Source organism: Prionailurus bengalensis, chromosome B3 (assembly GCF_016509475.1).
Source record: "Prionailurus bengalensis isolate Pbe53 chromosome B3, Fcat_Pben_1.1_paternal_pri, whole genome shotgun sequence".
NCBI classification, from domain to species: Eukaryota; Metazoa; Chordata; class Mammalia; order Carnivora; family Felidae; genus Prionailurus; species Prionailurus bengalensis.
This window is the reverse complement of record NC_057355.1, coordinates 147,539,175-147,559,831: the sequence shown is the minus strand read 5'-3', so window position 1 is coordinate 147,559,831 and position 20,657 is coordinate 147,539,175. Positions and strand designations below refer to the sequence as shown.

Sequence of the window (20,657 nt, the reverse complement as noted above, 5' to 3'; positions counted from 1 at the left end):
TGAGGCTACGGAGGGCCGCGACCGTCACCCCGGGAACCACTCCTATGGGCAGGCATGGCACTGACCACTCCCTTCCTGTCCAGAGCTGCTCCTGGACGACAGCTGTGCAGAGGACCAGGACGGGGAGCTGGATGGGCTGTGGACCACCATCTCCATCTTCATCACGCTCTTCCTGCTCAGCGTGTGCTACAGCGCCACTGTCACCCTCTTCAAGGTGGGTGTCCCCGCACCGTCCCGCACTGTGGCCCGCTGTCCCAGCGCTGGGGACCCGCTGGATCCATGCCATCCCCACGCTGACTCGACGCTGACCCCACGCTGCCCGCACGCTGACTCCACGCTGCTCCCACACCGTCCCCATGCTGACCCCACGCTGCCCTCACACTGACCCCACGCTGTCCCCACACTGGGACCCACTGGAACCACGCTATCCCCACACTGACTCGACGCTGACCCCATGTTGCCCCCACGCTGACCCACGCTGCCCCCACACTGACCCCACACTGACCCCACGCTGCCCGCACGCTGACTCCACGCTGCTCCCACACCGCCCCCATGCTGACCCCACGCTGCCCTCACACTGACCCCACGCTGTCCCCACACTGGGACCCACTGGAACCACGCTATCCCCACACTGACTCGACGCTGACCCCATGGTGCCCCCACGCTGACCCCACGCTGACCCCACGCTGACCCCACGCTGCCCTCACACTGACCCCACGCTGACCCCATGCTGCCCGCACGCTGACCCCACACTGCCCCCATGCTGACCCCACGCTGACCCCACTCTGCCCACACGCTGACTCCACGCTGACCCCACACTGACCCCGCACTGGGGACCCACTGGAACCATGCTATTCCCACACTGACCAGACACTGACCTCATGCTGCCCCACACTGACCCCACCATGACCCCACACTGTCCCCACTGTTACCCAATACTGTCCCCACACTGACCCCACGCTGCCCCCACACTGCCCCCAGGCTACCCCACACTGACCCCACGCAGACCTCACCCTGTCCCCACAAACTCCACGCTGCCCCCACACTGACCCCACGCTGCCCCGACTCTGACCCCGTGCTGACCCTACACTGCCCCCAGCCTACCCCCAGACTCACCCCACGCTGCCCCCACACTGACCCCATGCTGACCCCGTGCTGACCCCACAATGCCCCCAGGCTACCCCAATGCTGACCCCATGCTGACCCCACTCTGGGGACCCACTGGAACCACACTGTCCCCACACTGACCAGACGCTGACCTCATGCTGCCCCCACACTGACCCCACCATGACCCCACGCTGTCCCCACTATGACCAATGCTGTCCCCACACGGACCCCATACTGACCCCATGCTGTGGACCCACTGTCACCATGCTGTCTCCCCTGTGACCCCACACTGACCCCATGCTGTCCTGCCTGTGACCCCCATGCTGACCCAGCCTTTCCCCATGCTATTCCCATGCTGTCCCCACAATGACCCCAGGCTGTCCCCACAGTGACCCTACACTGTCCCCACACTAACCCCACGCTACCCCACGCTGTCCCCGCAATGACCCCAGGCTGTCCCCACACTGACCCTACACTGTCCCCATGCTAACCCCACACTACCCCACGCTGTCCCCGCAATGACCCCAGGCAGTCCCCACACTGACCCTACACTGTCCCCATGCTAACCCCACGCTGCCCCACGCTGTCCCCGCAGTGACCCCAGGCTGTCCCCACACTGACCCTACACTGTCCCCACACTAACCCCACGCTACCCCACGCTGTCCCCGCAATGACCCCAGGCTGTCCCCACACTGACCCTACACTGTCCCCACACTAACCCCACGCTACCCCACGCTGTCCCCGCAGTGACCCCAGGCTGTCCCCACACTGCCCCTACACTGTCCCCACACTAACCCCACGCTACCCCACACTGTCCCCGCAATGACCCCAGGCTGTCCCCACACTGACCCTACACTGTCCCCACACTAACCCCACGCTACCCCACGCTGTCCCCGCAATGACCCCAGGCTGTCCCCACACTGCCCCTACACTGTCCCCACACTAACCCCACGCTACCCCACGCTGACCCCATGCTGTCCCCACACTGACCCCATACTGTGGACCCACTGTCAACATGCTGTCTCCCCTGTGACCCCACACTGACCCCATGCTGTCCTGCCTGTGACCCCCATGCTGACCCCAGCCTTTCCCCATGCTATTCCCATGCTGCCCCCACACTGACCCCATACTGTGGACCCACTGTCAACATGCTGTCTCCCCTGTCACCCCATAATGACCCAATGACGTGGACCCACTGTCACCATGCTGACCCACTGTGACCCCATACTTTCCCCATGCTGTCGCCATGCTATTCCTAAGCTGTCCCTGCAATGACCACACGCTGTCCCCACACTGATCCCATGCTGACCTCACACTGTCCCCACACTAACCCCATACTGTCCCCACCGTGACCCGATGCTGACCTCACATGGACCCCACGCTGACCTATGCTGTAGACCCACTGTCCTCATCATGCTGACCCCACGCTGACCCCACAGTGACCCAATGCTGTCCCCACACTGTCCCTACAGTGACCCCTTACAGACCCCACGCTGACCCCAAGCTGTGGTCCCACTGTCACCATGCTGTCCTCATGCTGTTCCCAAACTGACCCCACATTGTTCCCATGCTGTGGACCCACTGTCCCCATAATGCCGACCCCATGCTGACCCCACAGTGAACCAATGCTGTCCCTACAGTGACCCCATGCAGACCCCACGCTGTGGACCCACTGTCACCATGCTGTCCCCATGCTGTCCCCACACTAACCCCATACTGTCCCCACCGTGACCTGATGCTGACCTCACACGGACCCTACACTGACCTATGCTGTGGACCCACTGTCCCCATCATGCTGACCCCACGCTGTCCCTACAGTGACCCCATGCAGACCCCACGCTGTGGACCCACTATCACCATGTTGCCCCCACGCTGACTCCGTGCTGACCCCACGCTGACCCCACAGTGACCCAATGCTGTCCCCACACTGTCCCTACAGTGACCCCTTACAGACCCCACGCTGACCCCAAGCTGTGGTCCCACTGTCACCATGCTGTCCTCATGCTGTTCCCAAACTGACCCCACATTGTTCCCATGCTGTGGACCCACTGTCCCCATAATGCCGACCCCATGCTGACCCCACAGTGAACCAATGCTGTCCCTACAGTGACCCCATGCAGACCCCACGCTGTGGACCCACTGTCACCATGTTGCCCCCACGCTGACCCCGTGCTGATCCCACGCTGACCCCACACTGCCCCCACACTGACTCCACACTACCCCAATGCTGACCCCATGCTGCCCCCATGTTGCCCCCACACTGGGGACCCACCGGAACCACGCTATCCCCACGCTGACCCGATGCTGATCTCATCTGCCTCACACTGACCCCACCGTGACCCAATGCTGCCCCCACACTGACCCCATACTGACCCCACGCTGTGGACCCACTGTCACCATGCTGTCTCCCCTACCCCCCCACACTGACCCCACACTGTCCTGACTGTGACCCCGATGCTGACCCCACCCTGTCCCCATATTCTTCCCATGCTGTCCCCAAGTGACCCCATGTTGACCCCATGCTGTGACCCACTGTCACCATGCTGACACTGTGACCCCACACTGACCCCATGCTGACCTCACACTGTCCCCACACTAACCCCATGCTGTCCTAACCGTGACCCAATGCTGACCCCACGCTGACCCCATGCTGTGGTCCCACTGTCACCATTTTGTCCCACACTGTTCCCACACTGACCCCCACGCTATCCCCTCTGTCCCCATGCCATCCCCTTGCTGTCCCCAAAATGACCCATGCTGACCCCCCGCTGTGGACCCACTGTCACCATGCTGTCCCCATGCTTTTCCCACACTGACCCCACACTGTCCACACACTCACCCCATGCTGTCCCCACTGTGACCTGATGCTGACCCCACACTGACCCCAAAGTAACCTCACACTGTCCCCACACTAACCTCACCTTGTCCCCACCATGAGCCGATGCTGAACCCACACTAACCCCATGCTGATCTATACTGTTGACCCACTGTCCACATCAGACTGACCCCATGCTGACCCCACAGTGACCCAACCCTGTCCCCACATGTCCCTACAGTGACCCCTTACAGATCCCACGCTGACCCCAAGCTGTGGACCCACTGTCACCATGCTGTCCCCACGCTGTTCCCAAACTGACCCCAGGCTGTTCCCACACTGACCCCCACGCTATCCCCTCTGTCCCCTCCCAGTCCCCATGCCATCCCCATAAGACTCCCTCCCACTCAAGTGGTCCTGGGGAGGGGGGCGCCTGGAAGGGGGGCTGTCCTCGGGGGTCCCAGCCACCTCACCTCCTGCCCTCCTGCTGCAGGTGAAGTGGATCTTCTCCTCGGTGGTGGAGCTGAAGCGCACGATCGCGCCCGACTACAGGAACATGATCGGGCAGGGGGCCTAGGGCCAGCCGTCCTGGGCGGGTGTCAGCGCTGCCCCAACCCTGCACAGGATCCCGGTGCATCAGCCTGCTGCCAGGCCTGCTCTCCCGCCCTCTGACCTCGCCACCCTCTGACCTCACAGCCACCCTGGGCCTGCGCCCTCGCCCTCTGGCCTCGCGGCCCCTGTGAGCTGCATCCTGCGCCCTGAACCCCCATTTGGAGAATCGCGTGGACGGCAGGTTGTGCCCCAACCTGAGCTGGTGGATGCCCACTGGCCCCTCCACGGCAGCCGCCAGGGTACCGCTGTGGCCGTGCACGGTCAGCGGGCACGCTCATCCTGGAGGAGGCGGGCGGCTGGCGATCCCAGTGTCTGTCTGGCAGGGACCGGCCTCTGTGCAAACCCCGTCCAGGCCAGGCTCCAGGACGCAGGGTTTCCCCAGAGCTGCCACGTGGGCCCAGATCCTGAGGAAGCTTCTGACATGTCACTAACGGTCAGTCAGATCTTCTGCACCGGAGGAGACCGCGCAGAAAAGGGCCTGAGCCTGTGGCTGCTACAGGAGCCCCGTGGATGCCGGGGACAGAGTGACATCCAGCCAGACAGGCCTCCTGCAGAGGGGTCTGGTGACCTGGTCCCCGGGCCAGTGGGACACAGCCTCGGTGGACACAGGTGGAAGGTGCCAGGAGGCCAGGGCGGCAGGCCCAGCCCGCCCCCCCCCCCCCCGCCCCGTGGCCGGGGCCTGAGTCCCACCAGGCTCGCGCGGGGGTGGGAGGGAGAGACAAGCCCACGGCCGGGCGGACCCCCAGGACCGGCGCTCCGCCCTGGCTTTGGGTGGGTGCCAAGTCGGGGCCCCCACATGGGAAGAGATGACCACGCAGGGGAGGAGAAGCAGAGCCCCCAGCCCCAGGGACAGACGCCCGGGGCTCCCACACATGGGAAAGCCACTGCTGAAGCTTGGCTAGCTTGTTTTATTCTTTTTAAATGTCTGGAGCTCCTTGATTTCCATTTGCATTTCTTTCTTTCTTTTTTTTTCTTTTTCTTTTCTTTTTTTTTTTTTAATGACAATAAAATATCCTTAAAAACTCCATAACCGGCTGGGGAAAGTCTTCCTCTGTTGACGCGCCCCGTGAAATCCACAGACTGGCCGTGCCGTGTGTCGGTCCCTCCAGCCGTGGGAGCAGGACCCCCGGCCCCTGGGGTTCCCGGGGGGTGAGGTGCGCTGCAGGCGCGAGGGGTCACGTGACGCCTTGTGGGGTGCAGGGGGAGCATCCTGACCTGGCCAAGGGCACCGCGAGAGGCACCTATTGGGTGTGTATTAGCACGGGCTGCTAGCAAAGCACGACAGTCCCGTGGTGTGGACAACGTGCACTGATGTTTCCACGATTCTGGAAGCTGGCAGGCAGACCCGGGTGTCACGGGGCCGGTGGCCCCTCAGCACGTAGACGCCGTGTCCTCACACATCCGGCCCGCTATGCGTGTCTGTGGCCGACCTCCTCTTACAAGAGGAGGAGTGAGTCCATGGTGAGGACCAGTCACACTGGATCAGGACTCACCCTAGTGACCTCACTTTAACCGATTACCTCTCGAAAGACCCCATCTCCCAATACAGTCACATTCTGGGGTCCTGGGGGTCAGGGCTTCAAGATTTGAATTTGGGGAACGCATTTCAGGAGAGTTGGGCCCAGGTGGGAGCACCAGTGAAGGCCAGGTCGGGTGAGGCCCGGGGGGACAGCACTGTCCCAGGTAAGCGAAGCTGGACACCAGCCCGAGGGGTCAGGACACCCAGTCGGGGGGAGGCCCAGCGAGAACACCACCACCCGGGGGTGGGGGTGGGGGTGGGGGGCAGAAAAGACCAACTTCTACAGGAAGAACGCCAAGTGGGGGCGGGCAGTCCATTGGCGTCAGGAGGCCATGGGGTCCCTGGCCAGCAGCGACGGAGTCGGGATTCTGTCCCTGCAGTGCCTGGGGGTCTCGGGTCCCGGAGGTGCCCCGGGTTGTAGGAGACACGTGCACCTCGAGGGCAGAGGCGGGACCACACCTGCCAGCCCTTCCCAGTAAGGGCCCTGGGGAAGGGAGGCCAGCACGAGGGGCTGCGGTCTTCTGGGGACGCAGTGGGAGTGGGGCGTGGGCTCTGAGTGTGCAGGTCAACAGCCCAGCTCGAGGCCCAGGGCGGGCAGAGAGTCGTGGCCAGCGCGGCCGCGGTGCCTCAGGACCGCTCAGGGAGCACCTCCCACCTCCCCGTGGGCAGGGGCTGCCTCACCAGTGGGGGCCGCACCAAATACAGGGCGCCCGTGGGGAGAACGCCCCGGCCCCCAGGGACCCTGGGGGCTCCAGGCGACCACACCGTCCACACAGCTTGCCCAGCACCCCCTCCCTCTCGGTCCCCGGGCCCTGGGCCCCCGCTCCATCCCCTGGACCAGAGATCAGTCTCCATCCTTCCCACCCTCCCACCGGAACGCCGGGGTCTGCGGCAGCTGGTTGACCCCATGGCCTCCGCGGGAACACGGGGCATGACCGTACCCTCCACTCTCAGGGCAGGAACGCCCGCTCTTTGAGAGCAATCTCCCAGCAGGCCCTGAGGCCCCCACCTGTGACCTTCCAATAACGCCCTACCACGTGGGCCCCCCCTCCACATTCCCCCAGGGACCCACACACACCTACGTGCCTCTCCATGCAACCCCTCAGACCCCCTAACGTCCTGCAGGCTGCTCCTGTGTGAGCCCTGAGGTCGGCCTCCTGCTGCCTGCCGCTCCTCAGGGGCCCCCTACCCTGGGCTTCCGCTCAGACACAGGCCTGTGAGCATCTCCCTTTGCCCGTGTTCACACCTCCACCTGTGCCTCACACACACACACACACACACACACACACACGGCCAGCGGGCTGGCCTCACTCCTGCTCCTGGGACCCACCTGGTCCCGCCCTCCACCCACTCGCGCTGGGAGGGAACCAGCTGGCGCCTGAACCCTGCCCCCACGGAGGGCCCAAGACGCACAACGTCAGCGTGGGTGGGGGCGGGAAGGGGAGGATGCAACTGTGTCCCCACATTGTGAGTGTTGGAATCCTAGCTCTAAGTGTCATGGTGTTCGGAGGCGGGGCTTTGGGGCACCAGCCCCCACGACTGGGGTTAGTGCCCTTATGAAAAAGCGAGCTGCCTCCCCGCTTCCGGCACGTGAAGGGGCAGAGAGAAGACGCCGTCCGTGAGCCAGGCAGCGGGGACCCCCCAGACACCACGCCTGCTGGTACCTGATGTGGGCATCCAGCCTCCACACCCGTGAGGAGTGTCTGCGGTCTCTGTCGGGCCAGCCAGACGGCTGGACAGGAGCCACCTGGACGGGCGGACCTGGAGGAACGGGGTCCCCCAGGCCCCCTGGCCCAACCCCCTACCCCCGGGACCCAGGTCGGCCGGCCAGCAGCGGGGTACAGGGCCACGAGACCACCCCCGGGTGCTGCTGAGCTCCAGCCTGCGTGGGGCAGGGACATCAGCCCCGGGCTCCCGGACCACACGCAGCAGGCAGTGGACTATTAGAGGCACCCAGATGGCGGCTCGGTCACTGCACAGGGGAGGACCCCCTACACCCCCTACACCCCACGCTCAGACACTGCCCCGGGAACCAGGGCATCTGAGTCTGCAGGGAGCTGGGCCTGTAGAGACACGCCCAGAGCCTCAGAGGCGCCCGAGCCCCGCCCACCCCGCTGCCTGTGCTGCCGCACCCGGCACCCCATCCCCAGGCGCTCGGGTACTGACCGGCCGGTCCCTCGGGACGCCTCGGACCCCACATCTCGGCTCACACTGCCCCGTCCCCGCTGCACCCGGCCAAGCCCAGCCCCTTCCTTCAGCCCTTAGTAGCTCTGTGCCTCGGGCCCTGCACATCATCCCTGCCCCCGCCCCCGCCCCCACCTGTGCCAGCCCCTCCCCCATCATCCACGGGCATCCCTGAAGCGCCTGCCGTCCAGACAGCGAGGCCCACTCGGCCCTGGTGGATGTGGGCTGGGTGAGCCCCACCTGGCCATCCCCAGGCTCTGCTCAAATGCAGGCTGCAGAGGGCCGGGCCAGGGGGAAAGAACCAGGTGGGGAAGGTGGCTTGCCCACAGCAGGATGTGGCCTCCGGCGACACAGAGATGGGCGGGCCCCTGGCTCCAGGCTCCTAGAGTGTGTCCGCATCCTGCCCCCACCCCTCGGGGCCCTGTGGTCCTGAGACAAGGACTCTCACTAGCCCAGAGGCCCCTGCCTTGGCCAAAGGACCGTGCGCCGGGGCCACCATTGCCCGGTTCCTCTGACTGGCAACAGCGTGTTCCAGAACACTCCTGCTTCTGTGGATCCCAGACCGGAGAAGCCCGGACAAACTGCAGCACACACAGCGGTGCTGGACCAGAAAGCCAAGGAGGCTGCGGGCCTGGCCCCCGGGGCTGTTTTCTTACGGCACGTCCGGGCAGAAGCTGACAGATACCCGGTGGCCGTCAAAATGCTACCACGTGAAGAAAACCCACAAAGAGGCGCGAAAGGTGGGAACAGCCACACGGTCTGACACGCACACGGTGCTTTGACTTTGCAGTTTTCAGAGACGGTGGGTCACGCTTCCCACGAGTGACAGAACCAGGAGGACGTAGACAGTGGAGGGGAGACATGGGCACAGCTACAAAGACAGAAAAGCAGAGCTAGAGACACGCAAAGCGGGACTCTTTCGAGGAACTGGCTCTTGAGCGGCGGGGGGTCGGCCCGGGGGCTGGAAGCTCAGCCGGGACCTAATGCTGCAGTCTTGGGGCAGAATTCGTGTTCTCCAGGAAACCTCAGGTTTTGTTCTTCAGTCCTTCGACTGGTTGTGTGAGGCCCACCCACGCGAAGGAGGATAATCTCCCTTCCTTACAGTCCCCTGAGTTACCTGCACAGGTGGCCTCCTGTCTGAACAGCCCAGCTGAGGGAGCACGCAAGACCGACAGCCACAGGGACCTCCCGTTACATCGTGCTCACAGCGCAAGACGAGGGGTCACTGCCACGGTCCTACCAGTGACAAAGCTGATGCCTTGGTGAGCCTACAGCCCCCTGCCTGCAGGGAGGACGCACCCGTGCCTTCTAACCCCAAAGCTCTTGTTCTGTCCACTGTCCACACTCCCTCCTGCAGAGACCCTACAACATCCTCCAGATCCAAGCCCTGCCTTTGGGGACAGGTCCCAGGAGATGGTCCCTCCAGCCCAGAGATGTGCAGAGAGCACAGGAGCCCTGGAAGGTGTGTGAACATGCCCTCCCTTTACCTGCTGGAGAACGATTTGGCACAGGGTGACCGGGCCGTCACCGCCAGACAGCCAGCACACCGTGCTAAATGAGACAGACGTGGCCTCTGACCACAAGGGAGTTCCAGACGGGGACCAAACACACATCACGTAAGCCATTCCACAAACAAGTAAGGGCCGCTGTGGCAAGTGCTGGCAGTGGAAAGCATCGAGGGGCCTGAGGTCCCGCAACAGCAAAGCCCGATCTGTGGGGGAGGGGAAGCTTCACCCCACAGCACAGCGCTGCAGGAACCACGTGGCCCCCTGGGGCCCGCTGCTCGGCACCCGGTCTCCTGCCCGCCCAGGCCGCGGAGCCTCCTGCGCCCGGGATAAGTGGGGCCACGTGAGAGAACACACTGGTGCCACATTAAGGGACGCTGTCCAAAACATGCTATGATCGTGACCCCCATGTGGACATTAACGGACACCTTTCAAAGATTTCTATCTAACTCGTTTTATGTAGTTGAGCGAGAATGCCAAAAAGAGTTTCTAAAGAGCCGCATTTCCAACGCACCTGGCTTTCTCCATGGAGGCAGGGGAGAATCCGCTCTCCTCCAAAAGGAGAGAAGTTGATTGCAAAACACCTCAAAGGCCACGACAACCTCAGAGTCCACATGGAGTCAGATTCCCTGGAAAGGCATACAAGACGATACCTTTATTTCCACTGGAGACGTGAGAAGTCATCTTTTTCTTTTTAGAGGGAGAGAGGGTGCAGGGGAGGGACAGAGACAGAGACAGAGAGGATCCCAAGCAGGCCCCACACTCAGCACAGAGACCCATGCAGGGCTCGATCCCGGGACCCCGCGATCAGACCTGAGCCGAAAGTAAGAGTCAGACACTCATCCGAGTGAGCCATCCAGGCGCCCCCTGTAAGGAGTAATCTTTTGGTGCATTTCAACGTCTTGCAAAATATTTCCCGTAAACATATTTCGCTCTCAGAGTATCCAGAATGTGCAGGGCACTCCGGCAAATCAATCGGGAAAATCGCACAATTCGGTAGAGAAATGGACACGAGAATTGAACAGATGTTCCACAGAGGCTATCCAAATAGCCCTCAAACATACAGAAAGGACGCTGCGCTCCACCCGTGACAGGGAAGTGAAAATTTCTGAAAAGCCACAGGAGAGAAAGTGGTTCTGATTCCAACGGCGGTCGGTGCGGTGCCTTGTCTCAGACTAAACCTTTGCAGGCACAAGTACAAAGTGGAAAAACTTCCCGGCAGACAGTGATTTGAAGGCATCAGAGGACAAGCAGAAACGGGCAGACTCCGGGGAAGACTGTGCCCTGGAGAGATTGGTCTGAGGGCAAAGCCCAGTCCTTGCCACAGCTGCACCTAGAATGCAGGGGGAGGGGGCTGCCGTCCAGGCACAGGGGCAGTTCGTGGGGTTCGGGGCCCCACCTCTGACAGGTGCAGCTAGAATGCAGGGGAGCGGGCTGCCGTCCAGGCACAGGGGCAGGTCGTGGGGTTCAAGGTCCCACCTCTGACAGGTGCACCTAGAATGCAGGGGAGCGGCAGGCGTCCAGGCACAGGGTCAGGTTGTGGGGTTCAAGGTCCCACCTCTGACAGGTGCAGCTAGAATGCAGGGGGAGCGGGCTGCCGTCCAGGCACAGGGGCAGTTCATGGGGTTCGGGGCCCCACCTCTGACAGGTGCAGCTAGAATGCAGGGGAGCGGGCTGCCGTCCAGGCACAGGGGCAGGTCGTGGGGTTCGGGGCCCCACCTCAGACAGTGCAGACCGGCGACCAGGCCAGGGTGCCGCGTCACTACCTTTATACAACGTGTGTCGGGCCAACCTGCAGACTGAAATCAGCCAGGTGGCAACAGAAATCGTAATGCGCTGAACGTGCCAAGGTAAGTGTTGTCTGTGAAGATGTTTCAGCCACGTAAGAACACACACAACGTATGTACGGAAGGGTAACGTGTGTGCCACCTGCTCATAACATATGTATGGGTGTTAGATTACAGTACAGGTGTTTCTCCCGTGAGCAGTGCGGTCAAACTGTTTGGATATGGTCCTGGCCAATGCTGTGTGACAAAGGACGAAAACGAGCTGCTGAGACTGAAAGGACAGATGTCAAACTGTCACTAATGCAGACGACACAAGCACGCACGATGAAAAGGCAGCGGAATCCAGACAGCCCTCCGAACCAGCAAGAACAGCAGCAGGGGCTCCAAACAAACGCAGGAAGCAGTCGTGTTCCGCTGTGTCAGCATAAACCTGCTGAGAACGCGTCATCGAAAACGAGGCACGATTCACAGCGATCCAAGGACTTTCCGGAGAAAGCAAGCCCAAGAAACGGCGACTCCGGCAACGGACCTGAAAGGGCTCCGAGTGTCTGGAGAAAACCGCCTTCGGGGGCGGGCCGGCACTGTGGACGCCACGCTACACCTGCCCGCCCTGCCCACACTGCCCCCGCACCCGGCCCTCCACCGTCAGCAGGGCCTTCCAAGGGCTGGGCGGGGGTCACCTTCCCCCTGCTCCCCCAGCACACACCCGGGCACACACCCACAGTCGAGACGCAGCAGGGTCGCCTGTCTCCTGTCTGCAGGCAGGACACAGGCAGAGGCCAGAGCGGGGCAGACTGGTGGGTGGGGGCAGCCGTGTGGCAGGGCCGCAGCCCCAGACAAACGTGTACACTCAGAGCTGAGCCCCCCCCGTGGGAACTGGGGAGAGATGAGAGCCTTTCTCTCCGACACCAAGGGACCCCAAAGGCGGCCCAGCACCAGCAGCACGTCCTGTGATGTCAGGGTAGAGCCAGGACACTGGCTGGGCACTGAAGCCCCGCCCCAAATGCCCACAGCCTGGGGTGAATGAGTAGGGGCTGGGAGGGGGGGGTCTGGCAGCGGACGCCAGAGTCCAGCACTCACACATGTGCGGGTCCCAGGGCTGGCACCACCTGCCCTGGGCCCTCAGGGGCAGTAGGCTCCTGGGGGTGCTCTGCCAGCCCTGTGGTTTCTCTCAGAAGCACGGGCCCTTCCAAGGAACTGGGCACTCCCCCTCTGCCTCCCATGACGCATGTAGGGGCGCAGGGGCCCTGTCTCCCCTGGGCTCACGTTCAGGCCCTCCGGGGCCCTGGCTCTGCCCCATGCAGCAGCCTCTCTGGGTCTCCCAAATGAGCCTGGATGTCTCTCCGAGGGCACCAGTCCTGACAGAGGCCATCTTCACGCAGCCTTCCTGCGGGGACTGTGGGCCACAGGGTGGGATCCTGATCTCTCTCTCTCTCTCTCTCTCTCTCCAAGACAGTGCAGTGTCTCCCAGGAGCCCACTCTGACCAGCTAGGCTGGAAGACTCCCACGGCCTCCCTTACTTGTGCGCTCAGGGTGCCTTCGGGGTTTTGGGGACACACGGCCTGCAGGAAACGACCACAGGGTGAAGGTAAAGCCCAGACCCAGCCTGTCACGACCCCGCACACATCAGTGCTGTGTCAGCAGTGGGCCAGCTGCCCCAACAGCCCAGAATCAGAGGCCACCAAAGCCACGCTGTGGTCTCACATCCTCAGTGGGCACCACAGAACAGATCCACGGCACAGTCCACCCCAGGCTCCAGAGGCTGCAGAGGTCTTGCAGAGCCACCGGCCAACCTCACAGCCATGTCCAGCCTCCACCCCAGGTCCCCGCTGGTCCTCAGGGGCCGTGCCCAGCAGGTGCCTCCCCAGGAAGAGCCCAGCGGCAGGACAGTAGCATGGAGCAAGCGTGCGGGCAATGCGGGAGGTCACCTGCCGGCAGGGAGCCCAGGGCGGCCAGTGGGGGACCAGGGCCTGCTGTCCCCAGATGGACATGGCCCCCGTTCACTCTCCCCCGGAGCTTCTCCCACCGGACCAGCCCCCAGCCCTCTCCTCCAAGCCATGGGACACAGGAACAAGGGTGGCATGCCACCGGGAAGCCCTGCACCCACGCCTCGGGCACGTGGCCACGCGGGCCTCAACTGCTCGAGCACAGAACGGGGCGACCCTTTCCTTGAAGGTCTGCCTCTAGAGCAGCGGTGCTGGCGCCCAGCGCTCCCCACTTCCTGGGGCCTCACGGCGCCCACCAGAGGGTTGCCGCACAGCAAGTCCACATCTCCCACATCGAGGGAGACAGGCCACGAGCTGGGCAGCAGGGGCTGTGGAGAGGAGCACACTTCTTCCATGGCACAGGGGCCTCACCAGCGACCCCGACGGTGCGAGACGGACTTCCCAAGAACATAAAGGGAACTTCCAGGCTGCTGAGGCCCCTGGGGGTTCCCACCCCATTTTTAGCCAGAGCACTGAGGCAGAGCTCTCCTCCCCCCAGGCCCTATTGTCTGATCGCAAATGTAACACCCACGGTTACTAATGATTCGCCTCATCTGTCCGGGAGCCTGTCCAGGAAGCTGCCGAGGCCAGGACGGGCCCCTGACGCAGGAGCGGCCGCCTCAGGTATCCCAGCCACTGGCACTGGCCCAAACGCAGCAACAGCAGGCGGGTCCGGGCCACTGCCCACCCGGCAGGGACAGAGCCTCCCGACCGCTGCTCGTCTGCCAGCCATCCCTTCTCCGCACAGGGACACACGGGAGCCAGAGACTGCCCAGGACCAACTCGAGGAAGACAAGGGGCTGAGAACCTCAGGCACAACAGGCCTAGGGCAGCACCCAAGCCTGACAGGGTCAAGGACCACGCAGAGGGCGTGGACAGTGGCCTGGGTGTGGATCTTCCTGCAACGAACCAGGGCAGTGACCGCTAGCCCAGGGTCCAGGGAGAGCAACAGGGAGAGCAACAGAGCAACTGTGTCCATGCTGGATCAGGTGGTGGGCAGGCCTTCCCACATCCACACATATGTGAGCTGGGCGGCCTGAGCCAGCCTGAATAAGGTGGGCCAGGCTAGCTGGGCCAGGCCCAGCGCAGCTTGAGTGGTCGGAGTTATGTGGAAAGGGTCCAACTATCCCAGTCTCGGCCGGGCCAGACTGGTCCCTCTGGCTCCGCTCACCTGTGTGGCACTGAGTGGACTGAGATGGGCCAGGCTGGGCTGATTTTGCAGGAGTAGGTGGGCTGGGGGAAGCTGGGGAGAGCTAACCTGGGCTGACCTTGGTGCGCAAGTACCACAGGCAGGGGTTTGGGGGGCGACCCTGCCCTTGCATAGGACAGGCTTGGTCAAGCTAGGCACTTGTGGTTGAGCTGGGCTATCCTGAGCCAAGGGGATCTGACCAAGCTTGGGGCGGGGGGGGGGGGGGGGGGGATGGTACGGAGGCAGGAAGACCTGGGTCCGATGAAATGCTGTCCTCAGTGGGGGCTGTCCTGTCCTGGGCTGGGCTGGGCAGACCTGGATGGACAGGGCTTGGGCAGGCAGGTCTAATGAGCACATCTGACGCAGCCTGGGTGGGACTGTCTTGGGTTGGCTCACCGTGGCTCACCTAGCTGAGCTTGTCTGATGTGTGCAAAGCTGGGCTGGTCTAGGCTGGGCTGAAGTGGTCTTAGCTGGGCTGAACCAAGCTGAGCTGAATGGTCTGGTCTAGGCTGAACTTGGCCAAGTTGGGCTGAACTGGGCTGGGCTGGCCTGGGCTGAACCAAGCTGAGCTGGGCTGGGCTGGGCTGAGCTGGACTTAGCTGGGCTGAACTAGGTTGAGCTTAACTGGGCTGAGTTGGGCTGAGCTGGGCTGGGCTGAGCTGAGTTGGGCTGGGCTGAGCTGGGCTGGGCTGGGCTGGGCTGTACTGGGCTGAGCTGAGCTGAGCTGAGCTGGGCTGGGCTGGGCTGAACTGGAATGAGCTGGGTTGAGCTGGGCTGATCTCAACTGAGGTAGCTGAACTGGGCTTAGCTGGGCTTAGCTGGGCTGAGCTGGGCTGAGCTGGGCTGAGCTGAGCTGGGCTGGGATGAGCTGGACTGTGCTGGGCTGGGCTGAACTTGGCTAAACTGGGCTGAACTGAGCTGGATTGGGCTGAACCAGGCTGGGCTGGACTGAGCCAAACTGAGCAAAGCTGAGCTAGGCTGAACTGGGCTGAACTGGGCTGGAATGGGCTGAGCTGAACCAAGCTAAGCTTGGCTAGGCTGAGCTGGGCTGGGCTGAGCTGACCTGAACTGGTCTGAACTGAACTGGACTGAGCTGTGCTGAACTGGGTTGAACCAGGCTGAACTGGGCTGTGGTAGGCTAAGCTGAACTGAGCTGAACTGGTCTGGTCTGGGCTGCTGGGTTGAACCAGGCTAAGGTGGCTGTGCTGGGCTGAGCTGGGCTGAACTGGGCTGGCTTGAGCTAAGCTAGGCTAAGCTGGGCAGGCTGAGCTGGGCTGGACTGAATTGGGCTGAGCTGGGCAAGACTATGCTGAACTAGGCTGAACTGGGCTGAATTGGGTTGGGCTGGGCTGGGTTGAGCTGAATAGGGCTGAGTTTGGTTGGGCTGAACTGGGCTAAACTCAGCTAGGATGGGCTGAGCTGGGCTGAACTGGGATTAGCTGGGCTGGGCTGAGCTGAGCTGGACTGAACTGGGTTGAGCTGAACTGGGCTGAACTGGAATGAGCTAGCTAAGTGGGTTGGGCTTGGCTGAGTGGAGCTCAGCTGAACTTGACTTAGCTGGGCTGGGTTGAGCTGATCTGAACTGAGCTGGGCTAAACTGGGCTGGGCTGGGCTGAAATGAACTGGATTTGGCTGGGCTGGGCTGAACTGAGTTGGATGGGGCTTAACTGGGCTGAGCTGAACTGAGCTGAACTCAGCTGAGCTGAGTGGAGCTAGGCTGGGTGGGCTGAACTGAACTACACTGGGCTAGGTTGAGCTGAGTTCGACTGGGCCAAACTGGTCTGATCTGGGCTGGGCTGAGCTGGCCTGAGCTGAACTGGTCTGGGCTGGGCTGCTGGGTTGAACCAGGCTAAGATGGCTGTGCTGGGCTGAGCTGGGCTGAACTGGGCTGGCTTGAGCTAAGCTAGGCTAAGCTGGGCAGGCTGAGCTGGGCTGGACTGAATTGGGCTGAGCTGGGCAAGACTATGCTGAACTAGGCTGAACTGGGCTGAACTGGGCTGAATTGGGTTGGGCTGGGCTGGGCTGAGCTGAATAGGGCTGAGTTTGGTTGGGCTGAACTGGGCTAAACTCAGCTAAGATGGGCTGAGCTGGGCTGAACTGGGATTAGCTGGGCTGAACTGAGATTAGCTGGGCTGGGTTGGGCTGAGCTGGGTTTGCCTGGGTTGGGCTGAGCTGGGTTTGCCTGAGTTGGACTGAGCTGGGCTGAGCTGAGCTGGGCTGGACTGAATTGTGCTGAGTTGGGCTGAGCTGGGCTGAGTTGAACTGGTCTGAGGTGGACCGGGCTGGGCTGAGCTGAGCTGAGCTCGGCTGAGCTGAGCTGGACTAGGCTGGACTGAACTGGGCTGAGTTCAGCTGGGCTGGGCTGGGCTGGGCTGGGCTGAACTAGGCTAAGCTGGGCTGGGCTGAGTTGAACTGGGCTGAGCTGAGCTGGGCTGGGCTGAGTTCATCTGGGACGGGCTAAGGTGGGCTAAACTGGGCTGGCTGGGCTGGGCTGGGCTGAGCCGGGCTGAACTAGGTTGAACTGAACTAGGCTAAGCTGGGCTGGGCTGCGCTGGGCTGAGCTGAGCTGACCTGGGCTGAGCTGGGCTAAACTGGGCTGGGCTGGGCTGGGCTGGGCTGAACTAGGTTGAAATGAACTAGGCTAAGCTGGGCTGGGCTGAGCTGACCTGGGCTGACCTGGGCTGAACTGGGTTGAGCTGAGCTGAACTGGCCTGAGCTGGGCTGAGCTGGGCTAGTTCAGCTGGGATGGGCTAAGCTGGGCTAAACTAGGGTGGACTGGGCTGAGCTAGGCTGAGCTGGGCTGGGCTGAATTGTGCTGAGCTAGGCTGGACTGAACTGGCCTGAGCTGAACTGGGATGGGCTGAACTGGGCTGAGTTCAGCGGGGATGGGCTCAGCTGGGCTAAACTGGGCTGGGCTGGGCTGTACTAGGTTGAACTGAACTAGGCTAAGCTGGACTGAGCTGGCCTCAGCTGAACTGTGCTGGGCTGAGTTGGCCTGTACTGGGTTGGGTTGGGCTAAAGTGGGTTCAGCTAGTTGGTTTGGTCTGGCTGAATCAGGCTTCAGCGAGTCAAGCAGGGTGTACTGTTTTGCTAGGTCCAGTGGCCAAGGTCAGCGAGGCTACACTGAGTGGGACTGAGCAGGTACGACAAGCCTGGCTGGCAGGCTGAGCCAAACGGAGCTGAAGGATTTGGGTGGAATTTGTGGACTGAACCCAGATGAGTTAGCCTGCTTGAAATCGGGTCTGCTGGGCTGACGTGGGCCAGGCCGGACCAAGGCGGACTCCCGTGACCTGAGCTGGTCTGAATCAGCAGACCTAGTGACGCTGGGTGTGGAGCGGGTTTGTATCACTGCTCTCAGCCGTCCTGACGCGAGGCCACGTGGACTGGTCGGTCTCACTGGACTGAGTGGGCAGCGTGGACGATGAGCTGGGGTCTGGGCCTCGGGCAGGAGTCACCACCTGGGGGAGTGGGGGAGGACTGATCTGGGCTCTGCTATGAATGGGGTCTGTAGTCGGGCTCCCTGGAGCCTCCGCAGGTCAGGACACGAGTCAGACACCTCTGCTCCCCAAGAACCCCACGTTCCTGCCACTCAGGGGTGCGGGCGGGGTGTCCTGGCCAAAGGTAAGAACGCCCCTGCTTCTGGCAGGGACACAGGGGTTCGTGGGAGGGCGTTCCTAGCAGACTCGGGGAACAAGAGTCCAAAATGAGCATCTGCCCCCTGAGGCTGGAGAAGGGGTCCCGGTGCGCCCCTCCACCCGACCACCCCGCTCTGCCCCACACTTCTCCCCCTCAGACTCCGCCGGTCGGCACTGACACTGCCTCTGCCCCCACAGCCTCCATCCAGGCCCCCCTCGTCTTCCCCTTGGCCACCTGCTGCAAAGGCACCATCGCCACTGCCCCGTCCGTGACACTGGGCTGCCTGGTCACGGGCTACTTCCCGATGCCGGTGACTGTGACCTGGGATGCAGGGTCCCTGAACAAGAGCGTCGTGACCCTCCCCGCCACCCTCCAGGAGACCTCTGGCCTCTACACCACCACCAGCCACGTGACCGTCTCGGGCGAGTGGGCCAAACAGAAGTTCACCTGCAGTGTGGCTCACGCGGAGTCCCCCACCATCAACAAGACCGTCAGTGGTGAGCCAGGGTCGGGCTGGAGGAGGGGGGCAGGCGTGGCGGGAGCGGCTAGGAGAGGAGGAAGGCGCCTGGGCGGCCACGTGGGTGTCGTGGGCTCAGGGGGCTGACGCCACGCTGCCACCTTCACCCCTAGCGTGTGCCATGAACTTCATTCCCCCCACCGTGAAGCTCTTCCACTCCTCGTGTAACCCCCTCGGTGACACCAGTAGTACCATCCAGCTCCTGTGCCTCATCTCCGGCTACGTCCCAGGTGACATGGAGGTCACCTGGCTGGTGGATGGGCAGAAGGCCACAAACATATTCCCATACACAGCCCCAGCAAGCAGGAGGGCAAGGTGACCTCCACCCACAGCGAGCTCAACATCACGCAGGGTGAGTGGGTGTCCCAAAAGACCTACACTTGCCAGGTCACCTATCAAGGCTTCACCTTTGAGGACAACGCTCGCAAGTGCACAGGTATGGCTCCGCATCCCCTCCAACACCCAGACACCTGGGCTCAGAGGAGGGCCAAGCCACACCCTCACGCAGCACCTCCCACACACACCCCTGCAGAGTCTGACCCCCGCGGTGTGAGCACCTACCTGAGCCCGCCCAGCCCTCTTGACCTGTACGTCCACAAGTCGCCCAAGATCACCTGCCTGGTGGTGGACCTGGCCAACACAGAGGGCATGATCCTGACCTGGTCACGGGAGAATGGGGAGTCTGTGCACCCAGACCCGATGGTCAAGAAGACTCAGTACAACGGGACAATCACCGTCACTTCCACCCTGCCTGTGGATGCCACTGACTGGGTTGAGGGGGAGACCTACCAATGCAAGGTGACCCATCCAGACCTGCCCAAGGACATCGTGCGCTCCATTGCCAAAGCCCCCGGTGAGCCGCGCAGGCCCCAGGGAGGGGAGGGGGGGGCAAGTGGGCCTCCCACGCTGCAGCCTGGGCTGACCCCACACCTGTCCACAGGCCGGCGTTTCCCCCCGGAGGTGTACGTGTTCCTGCCGCCCGAGGGGGAGCCGAAGAGCAAGGACAAAGTCACTCTCACGTGCCTGATCCAGAACTTCTTTCCCCCGGACATCTCGGTGCAATGGCTTCACAACGACAGCCCTGTTCGGACGGAACAGCAGGCCACCACGTGGCCCCACAAGGCCACCGGCCCCAGCCCAGCCTTCTTTGTCTTCAGTCGCCTTGAGGTCAGCCGGGCAGACTGGGAGCAGAGGGATGTGTTCACCTGCCAAGTGGTGCACGAGGCGCTGCCTGGCTCTAGGACGCTCAAGAAATCCGTGTCCAAAAACCCTGGTAAATGATGCCCACCCCTCCCCCCAGAGCTCCATCCTGCTGGGGCGGGGGAGGGGCCGGCCGGACCTGCCGGTCTGTTGTTGTCAATAAACACTGCAGTGCCTGCCTCAGAGTCCTGAGGGCACCCATTCTTGGGGGTGGGTGGGCTGCCAGGCAGGGGTGTCTTGGCACAGAGGAAGGGACCCCCCGAGGAGGGGGCAGATGGGGGTGGTCTGTCCACCATCATCATCCATGCCACAGGCCCCTCCCTGCCACTACGGGTCCTGCTCACTCAAAGGGGTCCCAAAAGCCACAGGATGGTTCCAGGGGAAGGACCACAGACACCTCAGGGAGCCCACGGCCCCTCCCTCTGCTGGAGGCCACAGAGGTCTCAGCCTCCACCCCCAGCCTCCTGCCGGGCCCTCTGGACACAGACAAGCCCCTGGATCCCCAGGCCAGCTGCACACACACAGGCCCTTTGATGGAGAAATGGGCCAAGTCAAACCCCCACTCAGGTACCTACACTCAGAACAGCCCCTTCACTGCCAC

At 62.7% G+C, this 20,657-nt stretch overlaps 1 gene segment (V, D, J or C); it reads left to right on the top strand.

Moving 5' to 3' along the window:
• Positions 1-18,406: 18,406 nt before the first annotated feature.
• LOC122468131 lies at positions 18,407-20,241 on the top strand. The segment is given in 4 exon segments: positions 18,407-18,836; positions 18,970-19,292; positions 19,389-19,709; positions 19,797-20,241. Coding segments are annotated over 4 exon segments (1,415 nt in total).
• The last annotated feature ends 416 nt before the right edge of the window (positions 20,242-20,657 follow it).